This window comes from Hyla sarda, chromosome 12 (assembly GCF_029499605.1).
Source record: "Hyla sarda isolate aHylSar1 chromosome 12, aHylSar1.hap1, whole genome shotgun sequence".
Classification (NCBI taxonomy): Eukaryota; Metazoa; Chordata; class Amphibia; order Anura; family Hylidae; genus Hyla; species Hyla sarda.
This window is the reverse complement of record NC_079200.1, coordinates 17,818,109-17,843,090: the sequence shown is the minus strand read 5'-3', so window position 1 is coordinate 17,843,090 and position 24,982 is coordinate 17,818,109. Positions and strand designations below refer to the sequence as shown.

At 45.7% G+C, this 24,982-nt stretch overlaps 1 protein-coding gene across 4 annotated transcripts in view; it reads right to left on the bottom strand.

The window, feature by feature from the left end:
* The window catches only part of EZH1 (enhancer of zeste 1 polycomb repressive complex 2 subunit), a 98,818-nt gene that overhangs the window by 51,163 nt on the left and 22,673 nt on the right, over positions 1 to 24,982 (bottom strand). For 2 of the 4 annotated variants that reach the window (XM_056547753.1, XM_056547754.1), the window contains exons 6-10: positions 14,547 to 14,667; positions 12,825 to 12,935; positions 9,994 to 10,050; positions 4,881 to 5,045; positions 1,994 to 2,098 (exon numbers count right to left, since the gene is read on the bottom strand). In XM_056547753.1, coding sequence (XP_056403728.1) covers positions 1,994 to 2,098; positions 4,881 to 5,045; positions 9,994 to 10,050; positions 12,825 to 12,935; positions 14,547 to 14,667 — 559 coding nt within the window. The remainder of the gene's footprint in view (positions 1 to 1,993; positions 2,099 to 4,880; positions 5,046 to 9,993; positions 10,051 to 12,824; positions 12,936 to 14,546; positions 14,668 to 24,982) is intronic. The other 2 variants (XM_056547755.1, XM_056547756.1) reach the window with 2 other exon arrangements.

Sequence of the window (24,982 nt, the reverse complement as noted above, 5' to 3'; positions counted from 1 at the left end):
AAAAGAAAAACATTTTGCTATTTAACTCCTTATGGTCAATAAAAAAAATCTTTCTAATGTACTTTGTTTAAAAAATTAAGTTTTCGATGTTTTATTTAATAGAACTCTATGCATAATAATATGCATGTGTTAATATGTAAAATACCTTTTGATCTCTGTATTACTGTGATGAGTCTTTCTTAATTTCTCTGAGAGGCTGGGGCATTTCCCCTGGAGTATGATTAGCTCCTCCCTTCTCTCCCCGCCCTTCCCTCCCTTATCCCACACTCTTCCTCCCTTCTCCCCCTCCCCTCTCGTCATAAGGTCTGCACAAACATTTTTACATTTGCAAAGCTTTCTACCTAAATGCATGCTCTATGAAACTCTAATGCAGCCATGTGAAACTATATAGTGCAAGGACAGAAAAAAAAAAACAGCATTTTGTTAAAAATAAAAAAATAAAGGTTTTTAAATTTTCACAGCTTTGTGACCAAAATGCATGCTTTTTATAACCATAAAGCAACCATATGGGAGCTATATGGTGCAAATACACAAGAAATAAGTTCATAAATGATCAAACAGAAACCATTTTGCATATAAATAGTTTAACACCTTATATTGCTTGTCACTGTGCATGTAAATGCTTCCATTCTTAAAGACTGCAAGCTGTCTACATCTTGTCTGCACTCACACAGAATGAAGATAACCACACCTCCTTCCCCCCTCCCCTCAGATATTTTGATGGACCAAAAAGGCTGGATTTTCAGGGTTCCTTTGCAAAATTAAAAAGACAGAGACCCATAGTAGCCATTTTTTAAACCATCTTTTCACAGTTTTTAATGAAGTATATTAGGAAAGTATTTAATGGAAAAAGGTTGTTTCTAATGACAGTAACACTTTCACTCTTTTTTTTTCCAGAAAATTACCTATTGCTCAAAGGGGTTGTGCAGGCAGGGAGTTTCATTTTTATATTACTATATGGCCTGGGCTGCAGTGAAAATAAAGCGGGATACTTACCCAGCCCCCTCTCCTTCCGGTATTCCCAGGATCTGGTCTCTGTCTTCTTTTTTACTTCCGGTGACTTTTTTTTTTAGGTTTTATTTTATTTTTTACACTTCTCTATTTTGTTTTTAGAAAATTTCTGAATGTAGTTTTCATCCTAGCCACCTAACTTAATAATAAGCGAACACCTACCCGTCCTGTACAGAAAACAATTCAGCAGTCTCCTTATGACCACAAGCAGAATTACAATGCAAGATAACAAGTAAATATAGAGACACATCATTCTTTACCATATGATGGTCATAGTCTCTTACTCCCTTCACAATGACCTCTGCACAGGCCCCACAGCATGCCTAGAAAACTCTCCTATAGAAGAAGTCAAAAAGGTCCCCTCCTGTTTCCATATCCACGTGGTTACTGTAAAGCATACCTATAAAGGCCGTTAAAAAAGAAGCAGCAAGGCAAGATGGCCGGCACCATAATATTAGACAGAAAAAAATAAAAATTAAAATAGATAAGAAAATAATAATAAATACTATATTATTATTATAATAATAATAATAATAATAATAATAATATGTATCTGTACATAATAATAATAATAATATGTATCAGTACCTGGCTTTACTTTGGGTAGCATGGACTAAATCTGCTCCAGAGTGCCCAGTGGAGTCTACGTTTCCCAATGACAGCACCAGACACTTAAAATGAGACCCTAGCCCAGTATTTTCCCCCAAACAGTTGTGCCTCCAGCTGTTGCAAAACTACACCTCCCAGCATGCTGGGAGGTATAGTTTTGCAACAGCTGGGGGCACGTTGTTTGGTAAACAGTGCCTGGCCAATCACTGGCCACACTGGTGGCTTGCAAGGGGGAAATGCAACTGACCCCTTTATTTGTCCTTTACTTTTAGCCATCATTGTAATAACGACTTATAATGTAGAAGCCATGAACAAAATGGAGACAATACTGAGACCATCAACCAGAGATACCGAATTATGAAGATCTCTTCACCTCTTGTTTTGCTCTGAGCTGAGACTTTATCGTCTCCATCTGTCTTGCTTTCAGTCTGGCCTTTTGTTGGAGCAGAATTACTTCCTTGGCTCACCTGGACCTCACCTGTATAAATTGAAAGAAACAGATGTAAAAATATAAAAAATATTTCATGAAAAAAAAAATTATAATAATTAAATCTTAAGCAATTTTCCAACTAGTCTTCATTAAATGAGATCTGCAGTGTTAGACACATCCCCTATCCGCAGGATAGGGGATAAGTGTCTGCTCGCGGGAGGTCCGAACGCTGGGACCCCCCCCCATGATCTCCTGTACAGGGCCCCGGCACTGCCCAGTCTCTACTGTGCAGGTGGTGTCTTGGCCGCAGCATGACGCCACGAGTGAGACGCCCCCCTACATTTATCTCTGTGGGAGAGGTGGAGATGCAGCATTCGTGCATCCCCCACCTCTAGCATAGAGCTGTATGGAGGGGGTGGGGTGAGGTCGAACACACGCATTAGCAGCACAGAGCCGTGGCAATGCCGGATCCCCGTACGGGAGATCGCGGGGGGTCCCAGCGGTCGGACCCCCAGCGGTCAGACACTTATGCCCTATCCTGCGGATAGGAAATAAGTTGTCTAAGGCTGAAGTACTCCATTTTGGTCTCCTCTAACCAGAGAGCCTTCTTCCACATGTTTGCTATATTTCCCAAATGGCTTGTGGATAACTCCAAATGGGAGTTGTTGTGGCTCACTTCCTTCTTGTCCCTCTTCCATAAAGGCCAGATTTGTAGAGTACATGACTAATAGTTGCCCTGTGGACATTCTCCTACCTCAGCTGTTAGGCTAGGTTCACACTGCGGAATCTCCGGGAAGAAAATCTCCGCCCGGAGATTCCGAGTGCGGCCAGCGCCGACTGCAGGACCGAGCGAACACTGCAGTCTCCAATAGACTGCAATGTGTTCTGAAAGTATTTCCGCCTGAAGAATGAGCAACGCCTTTCTTCAGGCAGACATTTTCAAGCAGATTTTCCATTTACAAATTCTGCTTCACAAATTCCCAAGTGTGAATTTGTGAACGGAAACCCATTCACTACACTGTGCATTTTAGTAAGCTGAATTTCTGCCTGCAATTCCAAAGCGGAATTGCAGGCGGAAATTCCGTAGTGTGAACCTAGCCTTAAAGGGGTATTCCAGGATTTATTTTTATTTGACTATGCTACAGGGGCTGTAAAGTTAGTGTAGTTCATAATATAGTGTCTGTACCTGTGTGTGACGGTTTTCTCACAATTCTTCTGTGATTTTCACCTCAATATTTATTTTTAGCAGCATACAAAATTACTGTTGTCTCAGATTTTTCCCAGGATGCAATGCGGACGAGACCACACATCACTAGTCAGCTGATGACAGGGAGCCTGTCTGCTTCAATGGGTGGAGCGATCGCTTGGTGGGAGAGAGATCAATCTGTAACTAATGCAACAGCTGTAGGCACCCTGATTGAAAACCACAGGTCTTTTGAATGGATGCAGCTCATTTATGTTTCAATGGGTGGGGTGGCTGATGTGTGGGAGGGAGGAAAATTGAATTATGGGATTTGTAAGCAAAAGAAAACTAAAACAGGAAATACAAGTTCACAAAAAGCTAGCCACAGTATTATGGTAATCTCACAACATAGACATTTAGCCCCAAGACAAGCGCAGATCCTTCCTAAGCATGTCCATTACTATCTGCCAGGTACGTACTAAAATCACCTTATGGTGGAGAACCCCTTTAATCTTTGCAGCTCCTCCAGAGTTACCATGGGCCTCTTGGTTGCTTCTCTAATTTTTTTTTTTTTCATCCTTGCCTATTTCGGGTGGCCCGCCCTGTCTTTGTAGAATTGCGACTATGCCATATTAATTCCATTTTCTGACAATGGATTGAGAATATTATTTTTTTATTTTTTGTTATAACCTAAACCTGCTTTGTCCTTCTCCACAACTTTATTGCTGACCTGTTTGGTGAGCTCCTTGGTCTTCATGCTGCCGTTTGTTTATTAATGCTCTCTAACTCTGAGGCTTTCCCAGTGCTGTACTGTGTAAACACTGCAGACAGGTGGGCTCTATTCACTAATAAAGTCACTTGTGAAGGCTATTAGTCACACCAGATCTTTAGAAGGGGTTTCACATCAAAGGGGGTGAATACATATGCACTCAACACTTTTAAGATTTTATTTGCAAAAAATAAAAAATAAAATTCAAATCCATGTAATGTTTCCCCACAATTTCAGGTGACGGACTATTTTGTGTTGATTCATTACATAAAATTGCAATGAAATAAGTTATAAATCTGTGGTTATACCATGACAAAACGTAAAAAAGTCCAATAGTGGCGACAACTAGAGATGAGCGAACTTACAGTAAATTCGATTTGTCACGAACTTCTCGGCTCGGCAGTTCCTAGGACTGTATCCACCTTTTCCAGCCCACCGGAGCACCTGAAAGCTGAACTAATTTATGCAGGATAAGTCATCAACTGCCGAGCCGAGAAGTTCGTGACGAATCGAATTTACTGTAAGTTCGCTCATCTCTAGCGACAACTTATGCAAGGCTCTGTATTAAAATTAAAAATAAAGGTTTTTTTTTTTACATTTGGAATGCAGACTTGTCAAATACTTTTGGTAGTTCCCCAAGAAGTGATGTGTAGCAGCAGCAATTTTCCTGTGTCTATAGGCCAGTGTTTCCCAACCAGGGTGCCTCCAGCTGTTGCAAAACTACTGCTGTAGTTTTGCAGCAGCTGGAGGCACCCTGGTTGGGAAACACTGCTATAGGCACTGTTAGAGAGTGGTAGTGTTAAAATAAACCAAATAAACAAGATGAAGTTTTATTTAACTAGGACAAGTAAAAGGGTCTTACCGAATTCACTACATACCTTCCTCTGCAATTCTCTTTCTTTTTCGAGTCATTGGTCCTTCTCCTTTAACCTCTTCCCCCTTACACCCCGGTGGGTCACTGTGCCCACTCTCTCCTTCCTCTGTAATCTGAAGAAGGGCCTCAACCAACTCCAGAAAGCTAGAATCATCCAGAATGCCAGCACCTGCACAGAACCAGTTCATAAGTTTCTTAATGGGGCACTCCGGTGGAAAACATAATTATTATTATTATTATTTTTTTTTATCAACTGGTACCAGAAAGTTAAACAGATTTGTAAACTATATTATAAAACAGTAACCAACCCCTCAAGACTAGTATCAGTTACCTGATACATAGATGAATAATTATAAATAACGAGAAACCGGGTCGTGCTTCAATTATAAGATGCAAAATGTTAACATTTTACATTTTTTATTGAAATATAAAATAAATGCCATTTAACCTCATGTGCAAAGGAAAAAGGTTTAAAACATGAATCATAACATAATGATATAAGAACACACACCGATATCTAACATTGATAAAATAATACGAAATTGATGTAACTTTCAAAAATCCGGCAACTGATAGTCCAGAAATGGTCTAAAGTCCTGCAAATAATATGAGATTCCAATATGGCAAGTGTAAGATGGATAATTGAAATATAGTTACCAGCCTGGTGGGTATCCCAACAAACGTCACCTGGGGATAGATGGTGAGGTCCGCAGGTCTTGGATGGTATAAGACGCTGGCATGCGTCACCGCAGCGGTCTGCCTGCCACAGACCGGATTGAGTTGAAGCCGCTCCCAAGATCTTTGCTGTAGATGGTATCAAGAGATGTATTGGTGCAGACCTCGTGGTATCCTTATGGCGTGTGACGTCACAGGCCCTTGGCAATGCACCCTGGAGGCTGGATTCGAATAGTGCTGATGGTTTGGCACAAAACTTAAAAAAGGCTGGATCGGAATCTTCAGGTAGATACTAGGGATCGACCGATTATCGGTTTGGCCAATATTATCGGCTGATATTCACGATTTTGGACGTTATCGGCAATTACCTTGCCAATAATCAGATAATTCCCCCCCCCCCCCCCACCGCACCGCACGGCCCCGGCCGCTGCCCCATTGCCTCCCCCATTACCTGTTCCCGGGGGCCCAGGGTCTGTGCTATTTCTGGCTCCTGCGCCGTCCTGTGTTACACTGTGCGCTGCGCAATGACGAGTGACATCCTCAACGCGACATCACCGTCAGTGCGCACAGTGACAGCTCAGGAGGACGGCGCCGGAGCCAGAAGTAGCGCGGACCAAGGGCCCCGGTGTCTTTGGCCGGGCCAGGGAGGTGGTGGTGATCGGACTCAGGACAGGCAAGGGGAGAGAAGCGGGTGGCGGCGGCGGTCTCTGGCACCGCAAAAGCCGATGCAGTTCATTGATTTAAAGCGCCCGCTTTAAATCAATGATCTGCAGAGGTTGTCGCGGGGGGGGGGGGGGGGCTCCTGGAAGTTGAATTGTGCCCTGATGGAGCAGGAGGGAGGTCATAGATGAACTTAGGGATGCATACCTTGTATGGTGCAATGACAAATGTCTGTTTAACTGCATCAGCGATTGGTGGGAATATGTTAAAGTCGAGTTCCGTTGTTTCTTTCAGGCAAAAGGCAGACAACAGTCGTGTGCGAAGAAGTGGGACTTCAGGAAACTGCAGCGCGAGCTGCGGTCCCTGCAGGACCTGCTCCAGTGTGGCTGGGACGTCAGGGAAGAGTTGGAGGAGACCAAAAAGAGCTTGAAAAGCACTTTGAGGAGGAATCCAAGTGAATTGTCTTTCGTTCAAAGGTGGAGAACCTGGAGAAGGGTGAGAAGTGTAACTCTTTCTTTTTCAGGAAGCTCCATGCTGGCCACACGCCCCTGACTGAGCTACGAGATGAGACCGGACACATGAGGAGGGGCAAGGAGGAGGAGGTGGGGGGAGTAGTCTCCGACTTCTACCGCAACCTCTACGCCCCCAAGTTATCCGACCCCAAAGCCGCCGAGAGGTTCTTGTCAGGTATCACTAACGTTGTTGATCCCGCAGGTGCGGCGGCTATGGACGATCCCTGTATAAGCGAAAGGGGGAGAGATGTGACCTGAAAAACTGGCATCCCATCTCTCTCCTAAATGTGGACTACAAGATCATCGCCAAGGTGCTGGCCAACAGGCTGAAATCTGTCATCGGGCAGATCGTCCATCCGGACCAGACCTGCGACATTCCTGGTCGCAGGATTGCTGACAGCCTTGCCCTTGTGAGAGACACGGTCTATTACATCCAGGACCGTCATGCCCGCGCCGCCCTGGTCAGTTTGGATCAGGAGAAGGCGTTTGACCGTGTCTCCCACACGTTCATGGGCAGGGCTTTGCGCAGGCTAGGTCTGGGGAAGATGTTTTGCTCTTTTGTTAACGTCATGTATTTTGATATTTACAGCACGATGTTGGTGAACGGCTGGAAGACTAACCCCTTTTCCATCTTTTCAGGGATTAGACAAGGCTGCCCTCTTTCAACTCTTCTTTTTGTTTGTGTTATAGAGCTCTTCGCTGAGACTATCCGGCAGAATGGAGAGATCAGAGGGATCACCACACCAGGACCAGATTGCTACGAGGTCAAGTGCTCGCTCTTAACAAGAAGAGGAAATGATCCAGCGTGGGTCAGTAGAAATCCAGACTTTATTAGAACTCACAGTAAAAGCAGTACAGACAACCAGCAGAACAGACGCGTTTCAGGCGCATGCGCGCTTCATCAGTAGTGCTCGCTCTACATGGACGACATGACCGTCTTCTGCGCTGACCAGCGTTCAGTGACTGCACTCGTCCAGACCTGCGAGGACTTCGGCAGAGCTTCGGGGGCAAAAGTCAACAGCGGGAAGTCGGAAGCCATGCTCTTCGGGGAATGGCACCTGGCTTCTTCCGCCCCCTTCCCCTTTACTGTTAAGCCGGACTTCATTCAAATTGGAACGCACAACTGGAACGCTCCCTGGTTCTATGGGGATGTTGTCCGGTTTGTGAGGGAGCACCAGCTGGAAGGACTGAAACCTGACCTATGGAAGCCGAAGTCAATCTACAAGCTCATCCGAGCTAAGGACTTGACTGAGCTGGTTCCGGGACTCCCCGCAGCCACTGCAGAGACAGTTTGGACTAATGTGGCCTCAAAGCGGCTTACTAATGGACACAAGGACTTGTTGTGGATGGCCGTCAATGGAGGACTCTCTCTCAGGTCGTTCATGCATGCCCGCGACCTGTGCAGAACCCGATACTGCCCCCGGTGCCCCTATGTGGAGGAAACATCTTTGCACGCGTTTTGGCAGTGCACCTTTGCACAGGGTCTGTTGGACGCCCTGGAACATGAACTCCGAGACACTGTACCCAGGAACTGCCTATCGTACCATTCGGTGCTTTACGGTCTGTTCCCTGGGACCCACGAAGTAGAGGCCATCCAGGAGGCCTGGCGCCTTATGAACTGTTTTAAGGACGCAGTGTGGCTTGCCAGAAACCGCCTCGTGATCAACAGGGAGAACATGTCTGTCCGGGACTGCCGCAGGTTCATCAAGAACCTGCTTAGAGACTATTCCATCTTGGACAGCCCGGCCGTCGATGAGGAAGAAGAGGAGTGAAGACCCCTCTCCTTCTCCCATGTCTCCTTGAAGATACAGCCCAGCAGTTTGGCCCTGTGATCCGCCCCCTCCCCACCCCCACATAGTCGCCCACGCCCCTACCCTGATCACAGATTGTATTGTTTTGTTATTCGATCTCTTGAGCTTTTCTATTACAGGATTGAGAGGAGTGTTAGAGTAGCATGATGTGCGATGTATAGCTTAGGGAACCTTTGCTGTGTATTGTACTGTCATGCTTTGTGTGATTGTAATTTATTGTATGACTTGTAATGACTGAACGGACAATAAAGCTCTTTCAATAAACCCGAAACAGCTGTCTGCAGATGGGTCCTCTTTCCTTCTGGAGAGAGAGTCCTGGCTTGGCATAAATCCCAATCAGTTCTGAGACTTCTTAATGGAGCCTGAGCTGTTTTGCAGGACACACTGCCTGTGAAGGTGGTGAGCTAATTTGCATGTTTTTGTACCCAGAAGCCCGCGGAGTGCTAAATGGCCTACTTGAATTTCCGTTTTTACACCAGAAGTGGTGCCTCTCCCTGAGGAAAATACTGACCCCGTTTAATAAAAATTAAAAATGTTTACATTTTGCATCTTATAATTGAAGCACGATCCGGTTTCTCGTTATTTATAATTATTCATCTATGTATCAGGTGTTTTATAATATATTTCAAATTACCAACACCAGGTGTAGGTGTACAACCTCCTTACCTCGGCTACTCAATTGTGAGCTGCACATTCCTTCTCTTTTGTATTCAGATTTGTAAATTACTTAAATTACTTAAACTTCCATTACTTATTAGCTGCTATATACTACAGAGAAAGTTCTTTTCTTTTTGGACTATTATTTTTTCTGTCCACAGTGCTCTCTGCTGACACCTCTGTCCATTTCACAAACTGTCCAGAGCAGAAGCAAATCCCCATAGCAAACCTATCCTACTCTGAACAGTTCCTGATATGTACAGAGGTGTCAGAGAGCACTGTGGACAGAAAAAAAAAAAAAAATCCAAAAAGAAAAGAACCGAAGGCTGTCCAGGCATAATGGGAGTTGTAGTTTTGCAACAGCTGGAGGCACCCTGGTTGGGAAAAACCACCATAGAGGTTTCCACCAAAGTTTTTTTCCCCCCTCTTCCGTGTGCTGGGGGATGACTCTTTGTGAGTTGGCTGTCCGGGCAAGCTGGGAGTTGTAGTTTTGCAACAGCTGGAGGCACCCTGGTTGGGAAACTCTGACTTAGGCTATTAATATTTATCAGCCAAGGCTATCACCAAAGGAAGAGGGAGGGAGGAGTGGAGAGTATCCTCTCTCCTGGTCTCTTTCATACTTCTGTGCAACAGAATTTGTTGGCACAAAGAGGAAGTAGTAAATATAGATGGTGGTAAAGTAGTAAATATAAATGAAGTGTCTGTATACAATTAAATCGCCATTAGTAGCCTATACGCCTATTTGCTATGGAGTGAGAGTTGGTCTCGTCAGCAGCTCTCCACACAAGCTGGGTTCTCTAACCTTTTGTACCTTGTATGCTACATTTTACTTTGCGTGGTGGTCGGGAGCCATAGTCAACTAAAAAATGGAGAAGAGACATATTAAAAAAGCTAGAAAAACAAAAATAAGAATCAGGCAGTGGCAAGAAATTGCTGACATTTTATAATGAAACAAAGTGTACCTGTCATTTAAAAAAAAAAATTAAAAAATACTTTTCACATGTCACAGAAACACGTCAAACCTATTGACCGGTATGGGTCTCATGGCTGAGACCCCCACCAACCAGGGGTACAGGTGGGGTGACTTATAATGGGACTCTTCCGGTGACGCAGGACGGAAATTGCTGTGAGCCACACTATGGCACACTATGGTTGTTCTTCTTGTTTGTTCCTTAAATCAAAGGGGGTCTCACACTGAGACCTCGACCAATCACAAAGACATGTCAAAAGTTGATTTGAATGACTGGTACACTTTTAAAGGGGAGTACTTTAGTTCTTTGTCACTTTATGATCTGCAGACATCGTTGTATAGCTGATAGGATGATAAAATTAATAATCCCACCAGTTGGCCTTTTACAAACTTTTAAAATCCCATTTTTTGCCCCATTTTAACGGTGTACTCCAACCCTTAAGACATCTTATCCATTATTCAAAGGCATGCACTGAGGGGGTGGGGCAGGGCGTGATGTCACAAGGGGGCGGAGTCGTGACGTTACGATACTCCGGCTCCGGGGTCGTGAGTCTTCAGACACAGAGCGATCATCGCTTTGTGCAGCCGAGACAGGTGGGTGCTGCGTGAGAGATTGCAGGGGGTCCCCAGCGGCGGGACCCCCGCGATCAGGCATCTTATCCCCTATCCTTTTGATAGAGGTAAAGGTGTCTCAGGGCTGCAACTGTAAATAAACACATTATATATATATATATATATATATATATATATATATATATATATATATATATATATATATACACACACACACACACACAAATTAAATAAAATGATGCACAAAATAGGATGCAGCACACCACAGATGCAATCAAAGTTGATGGTTTATTCCATAACGTGCAAAAGACAACGTTTCGCCAGCCTCACACTGGCAGTGTGAGGCTGGCGAAACGTTGTCTTTTGCACGTTATGGAATAAACCATCAACTTTGATTGCATCCGTGGTGTGCTGCATCCTATTTTGCATTTCTGGATTAAGGAACCGGTGGACCCAGGCTCCAAGTATGCGAGCACCCTGCATCTATTATCAGCCAATACTGCTTGATGTGCTGCTTCTATCTGGATTTTTTATTATATATCTATATGCAAAAATGAACAGGTATCATTGATTTTATTATCAGCTAGCGTCAATGCCTGCAGTTCATATCACGATAAAGAGCTGAAAGACCCTTTAACACTAGTTTCATAGTCTGCAACAATGTCAATTGCCAATTCATATGGTCAAAACTCAGGACTCCCATCCGCAAGCCATGTAGTAGTAGGTCAGAAGCCACATGAAGCTCCCAAGCCCCTGGTTGGGGAGCACTGCTTTATAGGGTTCCGCATGATCGTATATCACATGGTGACCTTCTGGGGTCAAAAGTATAATCTCATGAGTCCTCCTTGTTGTTAATAACTTGTGTGATATGTATCTGCAGGATCCAATGGCAACTGACTCCTTTATGTTCTACTGATTTCATTTGTAAATGTATCACAAAACAAGAAGAAAAGAATGAAGTATCGCACTCGCCCGGTTATGCCAAATGTGGTAACTTTATTCCATGGTAAACATCAGGAACAGGGGTTCGGGTCGGGAAGAGAAGACTGGAGCTCAGCTGAGCTCGTGGAACGACGGTCCGTGAGCTCCCTAGGGGCGTGACCAAGCGGATAAACCGCGAAACGGGACAGTCGTTCCACGAGCTCAGCTGAGCTCCTTAGAGGTGTGACCAAGCGGATAAACCGCAAAACGGGACCATCGTTCCACGAGCTCAGCCAAGCTCCCTAGGGGCGTGACCAAGCGGATAAACCGCGAAACGGGACCGTCGTTCCACGAGCTCAGCTGAGCTCCTTAGAGGTGTGACCAAGCGGATAAACCGCAAAACGGGACCATCGTTCCACGAGCTCAGCCAAGCTCCCTAGGGGCGTGACCAAGCGGATAAACCGCGAAACGGGACCGTCGTTCCACGAGCTCAGCTGAGCTCCTTAGAGGTGCGACCAAGGGGATAAACCGCAAAACGGGACCGTCGTTCCACGAGCTCAGCCAAGCTCCCTAGGGGCGTGACAAAACGGATAACCCGTGAAACGGGACGGTCGTTCCACAAGCTCAGCTCAGCTCCAGTCTTTTCTTCTCGACCAAAACCCCTGTTCCTGATGTTTACCATGGAATAGTTACCACATTTGGCATAACCGGGTGAGGGCGATAGTTCATTCTTTTCTTCTTGTTTTGCAATACTGTTCCATGTAAGCGCACCCCTGACATTGCCGCACCCTCCGTCTACTTGCCAATACAGCTACTCTCACCATTTAAAGGACCATCCATACACATTACAGTGCCGGCACTCTGTCTTTTGCTATCCGCATGTGTAAATGTACGGCCAATGACATCTCTCCCTAGGAAGGTCCGGGAGTGCTGAATTTTTATTTAGGCGTATATTGCACTGGAATACATACAGGGTTATAGGAAGCTTATTAACAAAATAAACATACAAATATTATAAGTGACAATCAAGATATAATTGCAAACAAAAAGAATATTGCCATTTTATTTTTTTATACATAGAACAAACACAGTCAGATAACCTTATAAATATGTGAAAATGTTACCAAGCAGCACAATCTTTTTGTTATTTGTGACACAGGGATACATACCCACTTTCGATGTGCTGTTGCGTCCAGCCGAGAAAGAGTGACCGTACATAAACAGGCGCTCACGGTCATGTGAGCGTGGACTAGCGGTTAGTGCAGATGGAAGATCCAGCTCTGTGATGGGAAAACAAATAACATGAACTAAGAATAATCAACAGGAATTAGTAAATTTATCACAATGAAAAACTTATCCCCTATCCAAAAGGACGAAGCGGGGCCAACACGCCCCCTCCATATAAATCCCAAAACACACTCCCAATAGGTGACAACCAGGCTTATGTGGCGGCCCCACTTTGTACACAGGGCCCCCGTCAAGAGGTACAGCCAATACCCCAGTAAGGGGCCCAGGCCCCCACTGCATCCCCCTGCAGCAGCCCCAGCACAGAAGCAGAAGACCGATGTTTATAAGTGGTCTCCTGCTTCTGCACGTTCGCCGGCCACATCATTCACCCCCCTCCTTCCCTGATCCCCCCCCCTGTGCTACTTCATTCCCCTTTATCCCCCTGAGCCACTTCATAATAATAGGGTAATAATGGGGGAATGAAATGGGACAGGCGGTAAGGGGGATCATTTGGCACAAAACATAAGGTGGCACAGGGTATTAAGGGGGGATAAGGGGTGATTAAATGGCACTGGGAGATTCTACTGTAATATTGCTTTTTATTGTGTTTTATAGGTAATTACACTCTGGAGTGAGTACAGGACAGTATTCAGTCATTTAGAAAGGTTTTTTTTTTAGCCTTTTTTCTCCCAATAGGGGACATCTCTCAATAGCCAACACTTTTTTATTCCCCATAAGTGTCCGCTATTGGGAGATTCTATTGTAGAAGTTAAAAAAAGAAAAATCCAAACAGTCCTTAAAGGGGTACTCCCCAGGAAAACTTCCCTTAATCAACTGGTGCCAGAAAGTTAAACAGATTTGTAAATTACTTCTGTTAAAAAATCTTAATCCTTCCAGCACTTATCAACTACTGTTATGATCCATAGGAATTTTCTTTTTGAATTTCCTTTCTGCCTGACTACAGTGCTCTCTGCTGACACCTCTCTCCATGTCAGGAACTGTCGTGAGCAGGAGAGGTTTTCTATGGGGATTTGCTCCTACTCTGGACAGTTCCTAAAATGGACAGAGGTGTCAGCAGAGCGCACTGTGATCAGGCAGAAAGGAAATTCAAAAAGAAAAGAACCTCCTATGATAAGTACTCCTATGATAAGTAGGGGATTTGCTCCTACTCTGGGCAGTTCCTAAAATGGACAGAGGTGTCAGCAGAGCGCACTGTGATCAGGCAGAAAGGAAATTCAAAAAGAAAAGAACCTCCTATGATAAGTACTGGAAGGATTAAGATATTTTTATTGGAAGTAATTTACAAATCTATTTAACTCTCTGGCACCAGTAGATTAAAAAAATGGGGTAAAAAAAATTAAAAGGGGTACTCCACTGGCCAGCCTTCCGGCTGAATTCGGAACAAATAATCCGAACGCAGTGCGCACACTGCGGGGGTCTGCCACGCCCCCTCAATGCAAGTCTATAGAAAGGGGCATGGCAGCCGTTATGCCCCCTCCCATAGACTTGTATAGGGGTGTAGCCTGACGACACAAGGGGGTGTGGCCGACCCTCACAGCATTCGGAACTAAATGTTCTGAACTTAGCCAGAAGGCTGGCCAGTGGAGTACCCCTTTTAACACCCAAAAAATAGCTTATACCTAAGGTCTAAAGCAAAAACCCACCTTCCTCTCCATGGACTTTTCCATCATAGTTATTGATCAGTTCCTCAATAAACATTTCATCTTCCTCTTTAACCTCGTCTCCCATGTAGGGGATGTTACACAATACAGTCTCATCTTCCACCTAAAATTCATGTAGATAAAAATATACAAATAAGAAGAAAATTATTTACTGAGGTTTACTTTACTTTTATTGTCCTCAAGATAGATTGCTGTATTTTACGTTACAAAGGCATGCCTGCATATTACAGCGAAACGTTCTGTCTTTTTAAGTCTGTATGAATACTTGTTATAGGTGTACTGCAGTCCTAGACACTTATCCCCTGTACTGCAGATAGGAAATAAGTGTCTGATCGCAGGGGGGCCGAACGATGGGACCTAGGGCTGGGCGGTATGGCAAAATATGTGTATCACAGTATTTTTGTAACTTATGGCGGTTACACTGTGTGTGTGTGTATATATATATACACACACACATATATATACACACACACACACACACACACACACACACATATATATATATACACACACACACATATATACACACACACACACACACACACACACACACACACACACACACACATATATATATATATACACACACACACACACACACACACACACATTTCCCCCCCCCCCAATAAAAAATTAATTATTAGCACTGCGGTGTCCCCATCGGGGTACTTCTCACGTAACCCGCAAGCGCTGCTCTCCTCTTTCTCCTGTTTGTTGCGGCCGCCGGCACTGACACTCTATACCGTATCCCTATGCCTGGGCTGCAAAAGGTAAACAAAAATAAACTTTAACGCATGTTCCTACGTTGGCCTTACGCTCTTCCTGGGGACGTGAACGTCAGACAGCCGTCAGCCTATCACCGGCCGCAGCGATGTTCCACCTCGGCCGGCGATAGGCTGAGCCCACTGTCATGTAAGAAGACGGCCAGAGCTCAATATATAACAGTGGGCTCAACCTATCGCCGGCCGAGACGGAACATCGCTGCGGCCGGTGATAGGCTGGCGGCTTTCCGACATTCCATTCCCTGGGAAGCAGGTCCGGACCGACAGGGAAGGTGAGTTAAAGTTTTTTGTTTACCTTTTGCAGCTCAGGCATAGGGATACACAGTGGTCTTCAACCTGCGGACCTCCAGATGTTGCAAAACTACAACTCCCAGCATGCCCAGACAGCCAACGGCTGTCTGGGCATGCTGGGAGTTGTAGTTTTGCAACATCTGGAGGTTGAAGACCACTGGTATAGAGTGCAAGCGCCGGCGGCCACAACAAACAGGAGGACGAGGAGGGCAGCGCTTGCGGGTGACGTGAGTATCTACCCCGATGGGGACAGCGCAGAGCTGGGCTAATAATTCATTGGGGGGGGGGGGGGGGGAGAAGCAGAACAGCGCTCGCGGGTCACATATGATTAGATCCCCGATGTGGGGACAGCGCAGCGCTGGGCTGACAATTCATTCATTCCCGAGGGGGAGGGGCCCAACCGGTATTGTGGTATGGGGAAAAATGTATATTGTGCAGAACAAACATGTCGGTATGAACCGGTATACCACCCTGCCCTACTGGGACCCACCACGATCTCCTGTACAGGGACCAGGCAATACCGCGGCCCCTCCATACAGCTCTATGGAAGAGGCGGAGATGCACGAACACTGTATCTCCACCTCCCCCATAGATTTACATGGAGGGGTCGTGTCGGCCGTGGAATCATGCTGCAGCAATAACCTGCACAAGGGAGTACAGGATATTGCGGGGCGGGGGGGGGTTCCCCAGCTGCCTAGCAGTCTGGAAAGTATACTGTTCTAAGATTGGAGGGGTCGGGCGTTTCTCATGATTATCACGTGTGAGCCAAACCATGTCCACGAGCAATATCCAATAGTTGCATGATGTTGATGCAACATTGGTAACATCATGCAGCTTTTGGACATCTGTAGGCGTGTTTTGCCTACACTGGATGAACGTGACCAACACCTCCCTCCCATATATGAACAGTATACTCCCGTCTCCCCTATATTCCCCCCCTATCTCGGAACTGTAGGACCTTTTCAGTTCCTTGGATTACCACTTTAACCGGTTGCCGTCTAAGGACGAGCCGGCTTGTCCCGAGATGGCAACCGTTGTATGAGGTAGGCTCCCGACTTGAGCCCGTGTCATACCGGCTGGCCCCCAGCTGATTCCGGTAGCTGGGGGCCGGCGTTAATAGCCCACATGCGGCGATTGCCGTGGCCGGCTATTAACCCTTTAGATCGCCGCTGTCAAAGTAGGACCAGGCTTTATCAATCGAGCGCAGAGCACACAGATCAATGTGATTCTATGAAACCACATTGATCTGTATGAAGAATCTAATGATTCCTCCTAAAAGTCCCCTAAGGGGACTAAAAGTGTAAAAAAAAGTTGAATAAAAGAGTAAAACACCCATTAACCCTTTCCTTATAAAAAATTTAAATCACCCCATTTTTCCCAAATTCCATATAAAAAATATGTAACCATAATAAAAATAAACATGTGGTATCGCCACGTGCGTAGATGTCCGAACTAGAAAAATATATAGTTAATTAGACCGCATGGTCAATGGCGTAAGTGCAAAAAAATTTCCAAAATAGCGTATTTTTGGTCACGTTTTATATCATAAAAAAAAAAAAAAAAAGAATAAAAAGCTATCAAAAAGTCCGATCAATACAAAAATGGTACCGCTCCGCTAAAAACTTCACGGTGAAAAAACCATGAGCCCTCATACAGTCCCATACACGTAAAAATAAAAAAGTTATAGGGATCTGAAGATGACAATTTTAAAGCTATACATTTTCCTGCAAGTAGTTATGATTTTTTCCAGAAGTACGACAAAATCAAACCTATATAAAGTAGGGGATCATTTTAATCGTACGGACCTACAGAATAAAGAGAAGGTGTCATTTTTAACGAAAAATTTACTGAGTAGAAACGGAAGCCCCAAAAAGTTGCAAAATGGAGTTTTTTTGTTCAATTTTGTCGCACAATTATAATTTTTTTCCGGTTTCGCCGTAGATTTTTGGGTAAAATGACTGATTTCATTACAAAGGAGAATTGGTGGCGCAAAAAATAAGCCCTCATATGGATTTTAAAGGTGCAAAATTGAAAAGGTTATGCTTTTTAAAAGGTTAGGAGGAAAAAACGAAAGTGCAAAAACGGAAAAACGCTCGGTCCTTAAGGGGTTAAGCTTGAGCTGTCTCCACAGTTTGTCAGCTAGAATTACAAGAACGTGTACACTAAGGCTGGGTTCACACTGAGAAAGCTCCGGACAAATTTTTTTTAATCAGTTGTCCTTAGGACTTAGGAACAACCCAGACCTTGATATCCCACCCACAGGTGATTTATTTACAACAACTTTAGGGGAAACCCCCAAAGGGGTACCCTAAACTAAGACCCTCCCAATAAAAAGTAACTTATTCACTTCAATTAAAATAAATCAATCAGAATTTATAGCACAAAGTGAGATGTGTAGATTGTCCACTAGGTGTCAGGATCACACCATTAATTTAAAAACACAGCTCCAGTCTGTCTCCTACAATGTCTAACTGCTGCTTTTAGATGAAAAAAGTGCACTAATATTGTGAGACCATTCAAAAAGCGATCAGTTAATAATAGTATTGAAGTTCGACAATGGAACTGCTATTAAAAACTCCCAGTTCCAGTTGAACTCCACCAAAGGAATGAGCGAGGTCATTCTTTTGGCAGCGGAGTTGCAGCGGCAGAATATCTGCTGAAATTTCATAGGCCGCATTCACACGGCAGAATGTCCGTAGGGAAAATCTCTGGGCGGACATACCGTACAGTGCGGGGCACCAGCAGTATCTGCCAGCGCTAGGACGGCACGGAACAGAGACTTATGCATTCAGTGCGGAATCCGAGCGCGTTCATTCTTTGTGCGGACACAGAAAAGTAGATTTTTTTTTTATGCTTAACGTAAAATCTCTTTCTCAGGAGGATCCATTGGGGGACACAGAGACCGTGAGTTTATGCTCTTGCCACTAGGAGGCACTGACACTAGGCAAACAAAAGAAAGTCGGCCCCTACTGGCAGGATATACCCCGCCTACTAACCCTGAGCTAATCAGTTTAGTCCCAAAGCAGTAGGAGTGAACAGAAAGAAACCAGCAGGTGTCCGAGGGCACCAGACAAAAAAGGAACCAAAAAACACCCCTCGGACAAAACAACCGAACCTTAGCAACAAACAATGGGTGGGTGCTGTGTCCCCCCTATGGATCCTCCGAGAAAGAGGAGATTTAACGGTAAGCAAAATATAAAATAAATAAAAAAATCTACTTTTCTCAGTCGATTCCATTGGGGGACACAGAGACCGTGGGATGTACCGAAGCAGTCCCAGAGGCGATAAAAAATAGCCAACAATTTAGTGAAAGTGTGCAAGGACGACCAGGTGGCCGCCTTACAAACTTGCAGGGCCGAAGTCCTATTGTGGAAAACGTGGGACTTTCCCTTTGCGACAGTACGATTCCGAGATGGCAGGAAGGACCCACCGCAAAATAATCGCCTTGGAAGCCAAAAGACCCTTGTGACTAGCCTCTGGAATCATGAAGAAGGAGTCCCCTCTGCCGAAAAGAGGAGGTGACAAAGATATATCCAGACAGCCCGAACAACGTCCAGACTATGTAAGGAACGCTCATTAGCATTAGAAGGAGCCGGACAAAAAGAAGGAAGAACGATTTCTTTGTTCATGTGAAAAAGGGAAACCACCTTGGGCAAGAAGGAGGGAGGTGGCCGAAAAACCACCTTGTCCTGATGAAGGACCAAAAGGGGGGAGCAACAGGAAAGGGCCACCAGCTCAGAGACCCTCCTAATGGAGGTAACTGCAATGAGAAAGGCGACCTTCCACGAAAGGATGCAAAGGGAGGTGTCCCAGAGAGGTTTAAACGGCGCATCCATTAAAGCGCCAAGCACCAGGTTGAGATCCCAGGGAGGGGTGGGAGACCTGAAAGGCAGCACCGCATGGGCCAGGCTCTGCAGAAAGGTGCGGACATGAGCATTGGAAGCCGGCTGCCGCTGAAACAGAATAGAAAGAGCTGACACTTTGCCTTTTAGAGAGCTGAGGGTCAAGCATTGATCTAGACCGGATTGCAAGAAGGCAAGAAGGCGTGGAAAGGAAAAAACGACCAGGGAAACGGACTGAGCCAGCCTTGCACCACCAGAAATAAGCCCGCCAGGTGCGGTGATAAATCCTAGTGGAGGAAGGCTTCCGAGTCTTTAGCATGGTGTGAATCACCCCGAAAGAAAACCCCCGAGCACTCAAAACCGCGATTTCAATTGCCACTCCGTTAAATGCAGTGACAGTCAACTTGGGTGGCAGAGTGGACCCTGGGAGAGTAGATCGGGACGAATTGGAAAACGTAGCGGTACGCTGGTGACCAGCCGAATTCTGTTGGTGTACAACGCGCACCTGGGCCAATCCGGAGCCACGAGAAAGGCGGGAACGCCCTCTGCCTTGAGTTTCCCTGGGCAGGAGAGGCGGAAAGAGGTAAGGAAGACGGAAGGACGACCACGGGATGACCAGCGTGTCCACTGTCAGAGGGTCTCGACAAAGTAAGGAACCTGCCTGTTGTGTCGAGACGCGAAGAGATCCACGTCCGAGGTCCCCCAGAGATCGCAGATCTGCACAAACACCTCCGGGTGAAGAGACCACACCCAGAATGTGAATCGCAGAGAGAACAGGAACTGAAGACTTGGCCCAGAGCAGAATCTTGGAAACCTCCTCCTTGCTGAGTTGCTGAGCGACTGCGCGTGCCACCCTGGCGATTGATATATGCCACTGCTGTGGAGACCCTGAAGGAGGATCTCCCAGTGGAAGAGGCAAAGAAAGATGGCCCGGAGCTCCAGAAGATTGACGGGAAGGCGAGCCTCCAGAGGAGACCAGCGACCCTGGACAGTCAGGTCCGGAAACAATCACCCCCAGCCCTGGAGACTCGCATCGGTCGTGACTATTTGCCAGTGGAGGGGAAGAAAAGACCGTCCCTGGAGAAGTAGGGGAGAATGGAGCCACCACAGAAGAGACCGCCGAACCGATGGAGGCAGAAGTATCCTGCAATCCAGAGTTGATGGAGACTTGTCCCATTTCCAGGAAGGACGTGCCTTGAAAGAAGGGGCTTTCAGAGATTGGGAGTGCGCCTGCTTGGGAGGGCGACCCGATGCAAAAGACCGAAGGGGGCCAGGGGCCAGGCCCCCCCCCCCCCCCCAGGAGCATCGGAAATATTTTCATCTAGTCGTTTCCCAAAGAGCCGGGCACTGGAGTAAGGTAACTCTGTTAGAGATTTCTTCAAAGCAGCATCTGCATCCCACGCCTTCAGCCACATGGAACGGCGAATGGCAACCAAATTACCCGAAGCAAAGGCTGTCCATGGGGCGGACTCCAAGGCTGCTGAGCAGAGAAAGTCCCCTGTCAGAGAGTTGGCGAGTGACATCTGCCAAGTCCTCTCGCGGTGCACCTGACAGGATGCCCTGACGTAATTGAGCAGTGATGCTGCGTCCGCTAAAGGCAGAGTAGTAGATATGGACAGGCGACAAACCGGAGGATCAACTGTGGGTGGCAATGTCCACTTGGAAACCAGGTCCAGAGGAAAGAGAAACTGAGCTTGAATCTTCTTGGTTCCCTGAAATAGTTTGTCCGGATGCTTCCAAGCTGCATCCAACAAGGCATCAAATTCCGCATGAGAACTGAAAGCCCTGGGAGAACGCAGAGAGCGGCGAAAGGAAACTTCCGGATCCAAAGTTTTTGGGTCCTCCAGATGGAAAGGGTCCCTGATGGCTGACACCAACTCATCCACCATAGACACTCAAGAGTGGTCCTCCTGATCCGTTGGGCAGATAGTGGCAAGAGCAAATACCCATTAGTATCGGTGTCCCCCAATGAAGAGCGACCAAGAAATAATGTTTGTGCAAGTGATAAATTCCCAAACCAGTGCATCTGCTAACCACGTCTCCTGAAGAGCACAACAAGAAATCTGACAAAGCCAGCACAGACAACAAAGAAAATAGTCCAAAATCACATGATAATTTCGGTGCCAATTAATGGGAACCGCTAGCCGGAGGGGAGCCGGTGCCGATGCCTGCTGAAATCGTTCAGCAGGCATCGCGGCATATCGCCCAGGGGGGGTCATGATGTCCCCCCATGTCGGCGATGGCCGCAGATCGCTGAACAATTCAGCCCAGCGATCTGCGGCGGATTCCGGGTCAATCGGGTCTCCAGTGACCCGGAATTACTGGCTGATCGGGGCCGTCTCTGACGGCCCCGAACAGCCATAGCCAGCAGGGGTGAGGTGGCACTGGTGCCACCTCACGATCGCCCCGATTCGTCGGCCGGTTTACCGGCCGACCAATCAGGGCACCTGCTGCGGGTGTCACTCCCGCAACCCGCTCCGCCCCTCTTCCGGAGGACGTGAGCGGGAAGAAGACCCCGGGAGCTGGGGACCCCGGCGTCAATGTTGGGATCGGGGCCACAGGAGCAGCAGCGGCGAGGGACTGACCTGCAGCAGAGTAGCAGTTGGACGTGAGTGACAGCCTCCAGCTGTTGCTTAGCAACAGCTCCCAGCATGCAAAAAGGGCATGCAGGGAGCTGCAGTTATGCAACAGCAGGAGGCAGACCACCACAACTCCCAGCATTCCCTTATGGGCATGCTGGGACTTATAGTTTTGCAACAGCTGGAGGCACATTTTTTCCATGGAAAAGTGTACCTTCAGCTGTTGTATAACTACAACTTCCAGCTTGCACAATCAGCTAAAGTGCATGCTGGGAGTTGTAGTGGTGCATCTGCTGGTTGCATAACTACAACTCCCAGCATGCCCGTTGGCTGTCGGTGACTGCTGAGAGTTGTAGTTTTGCAACAGCTGAAGGCACACTGGTTGTGAAACACTGAGTTAAGTAGCAAACCAGTCTGTCTCCAGCTGTTGCATAACTACAATCCCCAACCAAGGTAGTATGCCTCCAGCTGTTGCATAACTACAAGTCCCAGCATGCACTTCCGCTGTCCGTACATGCTGGGGGTTGTAGCTTTTGCAACAGCTGAAGGCACACTGGTTGCAAAACACTGAGTTTGTTACCAAACTCTGTGTTTCACAACCAGTGTGCCTCCAGCTGTTGCAAAACTTTCACTCCCAGCATGCACTGATAGACCGTACATGCTGGGAGTTGTAGTTTTGCAACAGCTGGATGTCCCCCCCCCCCCCCAATGTGAACGTACAGGGTACACTCACATGGGCGGAGGTTTACAGTAAGTATTCGGCTGCAAGTTTGAGCTGCGGCAAATTTTCTGCCGCAGCTCAAACTGCCAGCGAGAAACTACTGTGAACCCCCCCGCCCGTGCGACTGTACCCTAAAAACACTAACACACAATAAAATAAAAAGTAAAAAACACTACATATACACATACCCCTACACAGCCCCCCTCCTCTCCCCAATAAAAATGAAAAACGTCTGGTACGCCACTGTTTCCAAAACGGAGCCTCCAGCTGTTGCAAAACAACTACTCCCAGTATTGCCAGATAGCCACTGACTGTCCAGGCATGCTGGGAGTTTTACAACAGCTGGAGGCACCCTGTTAGGGGTATTCTACGCCAGTGATTCCCAATGTCCACCCCTATGCAAATCCCTAATTTAGGCCTCAAATGCGCATGGCGCTCTTTCGCTTTGGAGCCCTGTCGTATTTCAAGGCAACAATTTAGGGTCACATATGGGGTATCGCCGTACTCGGGAGAAATTGTGTTACAAATTATTTTTTTTTGCTGTTCTGGCACCATAGGGGCTTCCTAAATGCGGCATGCCCCCAGAGCAAAATTTGCTTTCAAAAAGCCAAATGTGACTCCTTCTCTTCTGAGACCTGTAGTGCGCCAGCAGAGCACTTTTCACCCCCATATGGGGTGTTTTCTGAATCGGGAGAAATTGGGCTTCAAATTTTGGGGGGTATTTTCTGCTATTACCCTTTTTAAAAATGTAAAATTTTTGGGAAACCAAGCATTTTAGGTAAAAAAAATATATATATTTTTTTTACATATGCAAAAGTAGTGAATCACCTGTGGGGTATTAAGGTTCACTTTACCCCTTGTTATGTTCCCCGAGGGGTCTAGTTTCCAAAATGGTAGGCCATGTGTTTTTTTTTTTTCTGTCCTGACACCATAGGGGCTTCCTAAAGGTGACATGCCCCCCAAAAAACATTTGTCGCTCCTTCCCTTCTGAGCCCTCTACTGCGCCCGCCGAACAATTAACATAGACATATGAGGTATGTGCTTACTCGAGAGAAATTGGGTTTCAAAGACAAGTAAAAATGTTCTCCTTTTACCCCTTGCAAAAATTCAAAAAATGGGTCTACAAGAACATGCGAGTGTAAAAAAATGAAGATTTTGAATTTTCTCCTTCACTTTGCTGCTATTCCTGTGAAACACCTAAAGGGTTAAAACACTTACTGAATGTAATTTTGAATACTTTGGGGGGTGCAGTTTTTATAATGGGGTCATTTGTGGGGTATTTCTAAGATGAAGAACCTTCAAATCCACCTCAAAACTGAACTGGTCCCTGAAAAATAGTGAGTTTGAAAATTTTGTGAAAAATGTCAAAATTGCTGCTGAACTTTGAAGCCCTCTGATGTCTTCCAAAAGTAAAAACTCATCAATTTTATGATGCAAACATAAAGTAGACATATTATATATGTGAACCAAAAAAAATAAAAAATTCTTTTGAATATCCATTTTCCTTACAAGCAGAGAGCTTCAAAGTTACAAAAATGCTAAATTTTCATTTTTTTCATCAAATTTGGGGATTTTTCACCAAGAAAGGATGCAAGTTACCATAAAATTTTACCACTAAGTTAAAGTAGAATATGTCACGAAAAAACAATCTCAGAATCAGAATGATAACTAAAAGCATTCCAGAGTTATTAATGTTTAAAGTGATGGTGGTCAGATGTGCAAAAAACGCTCTGGTCCTTAAGGTGTAAAAAGGCCTGGTCCTTAAGGGGTTAATGTGCAATAAAAAAAAACATGCATGTAATTTTGCAGGAGTACAGATCATGGTGCAAAAAATTAGCCCTCACACCGCCGCTTATACGGAAAAATGAAAAAAAAAAAGTTATAGGGTGTCGAATATACTAATTTGGTTAAAAAGTTTGCCATTTTATTATTATTTTTTTTAAGTGCAACAATAATAGAAAAGTATGTAATCATGGGTATTATTTTAATCGTATTGACCCACAGAATAAAGAACACATGTCATTTTTACCGTAAAGTGTACAGCGCGATAACAAAACCTTCCAAAATTGCAGTTTTCTTTTTAATTTCCCCATACAAATAGTATTTTTTTGGTTGCGCCATACATTTTATGGTAAAATGAGTGATGTCATTACGCAGGACTACTGGTGGCTCAAAAAACAAGCCCTCATACTAGTCTATGAAT